This window comes from Limulus polyphemus, unplaced genomic scaffold (genome assembly GCF_000517525.1).
Source record: "Limulus polyphemus unplaced genomic scaffold, Limulus_polyphemus-2.1.2 Scaffold221, whole genome shotgun sequence".
In the NCBI taxonomy this organism is placed as follows: Eukaryota; Metazoa; Arthropoda; class Merostomata; order Xiphosura; family Limulidae; genus Limulus; species Limulus polyphemus.
In genome coordinates this window covers 284,713-290,480 of record NW_013665831.1, presented here as the reverse complement: position 1 = coordinate 290,480, position 5,768 = coordinate 284,713, and the positions used below count along the sequence as shown (strand labels likewise).

Here is a 5,768-nt window from a genome sequence, read left to right as displayed (position 1 = left end):
TGCGATTCATTTTCAGGTATATTGGTGCCGCTTCAAATGGCTTTAACGAAGGTAAGCAAGTGTCTGAAAATAACAGTGATGACCTTTGAAAACACGTTGTCAAAAACTCACCTTTTGTAGAATCTTTGTAAGGCTTAAACTTTGAAACGCATGTCTTTTTTTTAAATTAACAGTGTCTAGAGCTAAAGGAGAAGACGTATCTGCTGTTGAAGTGGAGGATTTGGAAATCAAAGGAGCGCTGCCAACCATAACTGTGCGTGGGTTTTTAAATTTCCGAACTACGGTTGACAACACTGTTATTGTGTTCACGCCTGCTAAATCTGATAATACAGATAACTTACCGTCCTCTTCCCGGACTACTCCTTCATCATCTCTGGCAACCACAGTAACTGATAATACAGAAAACTCAGAAATACAGGATTTGGAGTACACTCAAACACCTGGAATATTCATATCAGGTCAAGACCTGGAAAATGCAGTAAAAGATTCGTATAGTCCTAAACCAGGACATAACCTTGTTCCTTCGTTAGATGACGCATACACTGGACTCAGTCAGAGATTTACTCCTGAACGCTCTAAGAAGGTGCACTCTTCAAGCACACAGGTCACGTCTACTGTTGCACAGCACAGTACTCCTTCTTTACCACAGTATCCTACTGGTTTGGTAACAGTGTTAACAGAAAAAACTATACTAAGCGAGACTACAATTTTTTACGAGACCAGCGTCATCGGTACTTTCATTGATGGAAAGTACGCCCAAATTTTGAAGAGTACTTCCCAAACAAGTTCTTCATCATCAAGTAGCTCCAAACATTCGACAACAGTCCGAAGTGATGTAAAACCTTCTCCATCGAAAGTCTTACAGCTTACACCCAGCGGCGCTACGTTAGTGGTGAATAACAGCACATCTCAGCTCACAAGTTCGAAGCCAATTTCTACGACAGAATCTCATCAACTAGTTGAGCATGCAGAAATAAGGCAGAATAATTTTGACAGGAAAAAGGGCTACGATGACGTCAGTAACACTGATCTTCAGTCTTCCTTTAAGTTCTTGAACGCTGACCCTGAACAGTCAAGAAGTCCCACACAGATCCTGGAGGCTCGACGTTCAAGTACCTCTAGTAGGCAGAAATTTCATCTAACCTCATCCAAAGACATAAGCGAAAAAAATACTCTCCTTAGTGTACGAAGTTTGAGAAGGCCAACAGAGAGATTTCGTTATGTACCACGGCAAAGGAATACACATACCGTAAGTGAATTAAACAACACAATTAATTTCATATATGTGAGTGTGTTTGTTTGTTCATTTATATATATACAAATAGAAAAGATGTTCAGTTACATTCGTATAAAAGCTAAGTAAATATATAGTTATGAGATGATTTCCTCCATTGTCCTGTATTTTTGTTGTTCTAAGTTGTTTTCAACTAAAAATGTTTATGTTAAAATTTTGGTTTTAGGTTCAGTTAAACCGATTCAAAGTGAAGCTGAATAGTCGCCCTGATGAGCTTCTAGAAGAGGACAATCTAGCAACAGATGAAGAGAAAGAGACAGAAAAAGACGAGAATGGTGCTGATGATGGTACTTTGATTTCTGTGGACCCAGCACGTGTCATTTATGAATTAGCAACTATTACCAGTGAGGTTACATTACACGTAGGTCGTCGCAAGTCTGTGCGAACTTTGACTATTACGACTTCTCTTCAACGTACACTAGAACCTTCTGAGCTAGCATCCTATGAACTTGATGCTTCAGAAGTGGCTGATAGAAACAAAGCAATAGTGTCAACAGACGGCTCTTCATACTACGTGATTTCACGTACCTACTCCATCACTGAACACACCTTACGCACTTCGTTGGTTCCTGCTTTGAATGTGGAATATACTACTATGCATACAGTCACCGAAAGCTTCTTTATACGGAAGATCATTACAGCTTATCGCACTTTACCGGCAAATGACTTTTTTCTGCTAAAAGAGACATTGGAATCAGATGTTGGACAATTTTTTAACTCCAGTGTAGAAGATGATTTTCAGGATGATACGTTTCCACTTCAGTCGACATCCCAACAACAAATGTTTCAAACACCACTTCCAAACTCTCCCCTTCTTCAGACATCTAACTTGGATTCGTCAATGCTTTCGCTTTTAAGTTCAAGAAACCTGCCCTTACAGATTTCCAATCCTTTGCTCTCAATAGGGGCTGCATTAAACCAAAATCCGCTTGCAGCTATGTATCTAGGCTTGCAACAGCTGAATCGTCAAGTAACTATGTATTCCACAGTTACAAAGGCAACGTCTTATGTAACTACTGATACTGTGTATAGCACAAAGGTTATTAGGTTCTACGACGGTCGAATTACACGTTCCAGGACCTTGTCTGAATCTCTCTCCACTAAAATTCGTACAATTACAACGTTGACTACAGCTGTTCAGCCTATTATAAACAACCAAGCAGCTCAGCAACAAAAACAGTTGCAACAGCTGATTGGTACTAAACTCCAATATAGCATAGTGACGTCGTCATATACGACTATCACTACAGCTACCAGTACTAGTACTCGCATATACACACTAATTTACAATGCTTTTAGCACCAAATATCGTACTGTAACCAGTACCAGCCCTTATGAGACAACTATTACTACTTATAGTACCTCTGAAATTCCAATTTCTGCCACTACTCAACCTAGTGGTGGATCTCAATATTATAAGTAGTTTCATTGATAATGTGTATCTCAGGTGTTCAAATTATCCTGGAACCGCATACAGTGATTGATAATATTTTTGTAAATGCTCATGAACGTTTATTTCAAGATGGGTCTCACTCTTGATTAGTTGTTTAAACAAGAAAATTTCTCGTGATTAAAGGTGAAATATGTACAGACAGAGAGTATTATAAAGCGTATAGCGAATTTTCAGAGATAGTTGTTTTGAACTTGTTTGTTTGTTGAATATTATGTTTTTATAATGTTACTATGTTTTTAAATATTGCTCACTATCTGATAATTCTAAAAACTGCTTAAGCTGATCACAACCTATTTAATGCACCAATGCATGATTTAAGTTAACATAACATTAAAGGACAACGTGGGACCTTTAGATCCATCTAGGTTCTGTTATTCATTAAATTAAATTAAACCAAAACACCACCTTAAAGCTGGCCCTTATCATTCAAATAATAATCAAGCTTTCTCTTATGGTATCTTAAATTAAATGCATCCACCAGATCTGAAGGCATCTGTTCTAAGCCAACCATCCGGTTAAAAAAATATAGCTGTCTTTGCTGAAGATGACTTCTTTCCTGCCAAAATTTATATTTGTGTCTCATAGTCTTACTATTCTTACCATTAAATATGAAAAAATATGAGGAATCAACATTATCAATTCCCTTAACAATCTTAAATATCTCATTCAGATCCCTCTCTAACTCTTCTTTATTTCAAAAGAAAACAAGTTCAGAGGTCTTAACCGATCCACAAATGATAACATTTCCATCCCTAGTAGCTCTTCACTGAATCCTTTCCAACAGTTCAATGTTCTTTCTAAGAGGCAAGGAGCCCAAGACTGAACAGATCACAAACTTTGGAAATGTAGCCTAACAATGGACCAATACAATATCTTTAGACTTGTATTTGATGATTTTGTAGATACAAATTGAGATCCCATTTGCCCTGCCACTAGCAACAGCACATTGCATGGATAGCTTAAGAGACTGATCAAACAGAACACCAAGATATTTTTTCCCATAACACTGCTAATGTTATTCCCATCAAAATTATATTTATAATTCAAATTGTGATATCCCACATTGCATATAATTAAAACTCATTTGCCATTTATCCACCTAACTCACTAAATAATTCAAATCCTTTTGTAAGGCAATAGCAGCCTTCTCACAGCTAGCAACATCCAAAACTTTAATGTCATCAGTAAATGGAAATAATATTTTGACCATTCATTCATGTATGTCATTGATGTAAATCAAAACGCGCAAAAGTCCTAACAGTGAACCCTCTCGTGACGATAATAGAATTTGACTGAGCCCCATTTATGATAATACACTGCTTTTTTCCATTAGTAAAACACGTTTTCCCCAAGTGAAACCACGCTGACTATCCAACAAAATTTTAAACTTTGTTAAATGACTTTGCAAAGCCTCTTTTATCAGACTCAAAAGTGTTTCCCACCATTAATGTAAGACTAATAGAGCTGTAGTTACTGGAACAATTTTTATCATTTCTCTTGAAAAGATGGCTAACATTTGCCAACTTCTAATCTTCTGGCATCTGCTCTAATATTCAACGACTTGAAAATAATAATAGCAAGTGGCTCACATGTCCAATCTTTAATCCTTTTCAAAACCTTTCGGTAAATATTATCTGGCCCACATTTTTTATTAACAAGATCAGAATTAATGTGATCACCTTTGTCAACTTTTTTTCCATCCAGCAACTGTTCAGGATGAAGGATATTGCTTAAATCTTCATTAGTAGCAATTTGAGAAAAAGTATTATTCAATACTTCAACTATCCTATAATCATCTGATATTAGTCTTCCGGTATCATTCCTCAAAGGCCCTACTCCCATCCTAACACTTTGCTTACCCTTAATATTTTTGAAATCCTTACTATTAATTTTTACATTTTCAGCTAACCTTTTATCACATAGTTTTTATTTTTATTTTCTAACTTTCATTTGATTAACTTTCTTAATCTTTTATTGTCCTCTAAATCTCTCATCATGCAGTGAATTTAAACTTCTTATATTTATAATGCTTTTATTTAATTTTATCCTTTGTGAGCAAATCTGGCTTTTGACTTGCCGCTACTGATTTTGGTCTGTAAGAAAATATGCCTATTTTGAATATTTTAGAAATTACTTTAAAGATTTTTCCATATTTTATCGGTATCCACTAGCTCACTTCACAGCGTATAATTCTGGTCTCATATTTTCAAAATTAGGAACCAAAATCCCATTATTCCTTATCTCCATATGCAACAAAACAACAAATCTTATCTAGCAATGATAACTTGCACCCAGATGTTCCCCAACCTCTACCCTATCAACCATTTCTTTTAAGAAGATAATAATAAATCTAATCGAGCAATGATAACTTGCACCCAGATGTTCCCCAACATCTACCTAATCAACCAATTCTTTTAAGAAGATAATAATAAATCTAATCGAGCAATAATAACTTGCACCCATATGTTCCCCAACCTCTACCCAATCAACCATTTCTTTTAAAATGATAGCAATAAATCTAAAATAGTCCTGCTCCTCGTAGGTTCCCTCATCAATTGTTGAAGAAAACCATCTTGAACCGTTCAAAAAACATCTCTCACTCATGATTTGACTAACATTTCCCAAACTATATGCCTGAAAATAAAATATTTTACAATTATAACCTTCAATAGAATTAGAAGTTTACTGTTCTCCTGCGAATGAGTAAGTGAACTAATGGAAACATGAGGAGACTATTTACATCTGATCATTTTACTTTGTTTATTTTATGTATTATTAAACTGTTATAGTAAATCAGACACTAATGCATCAAATAAATTGTTATCAAGTTAACCACTAAGCAGCACGAAGATTCCTTAATTAATGAATTCTATAAACTCTTAATTTTTAAACACACTTATTGAATTTACATTTCCAGCTTTTATTAATACAACCCAACTAGTAATTCTGAAACTGTACAATGGTTTTCAAGATCGATTGATTTTATATATATATATATATATATATATATATATATATATA

At 35.2% G+C, this 5,768-nt stretch overlaps 1 protein-coding gene across 1 annotated transcript in view; it reads left to right on the top strand.

Annotated features, from left to right (window-relative positions):
- The window catches only part of LOC111085065 (cell wall protein RBR3-like), a 43,264-nt gene extending 40,547 nt beyond the window's left edge, over window positions 1-2,717 (top strand). The window contains exons 3-4 of the mRNA XM_022382147.1: window positions 174-1,249; window positions 1,461-2,717. Coding sequence (XP_022237855.1) covers window positions 174-1,249; window positions 1,461-2,717 — 2,333 coding nt within the window. The remainder of the gene's footprint in view (window positions 1-173; window positions 1,250-1,460) is intronic.
- The last annotated feature ends 3,051 nt before the right edge of the window (window positions 2,718-5,768 follow it).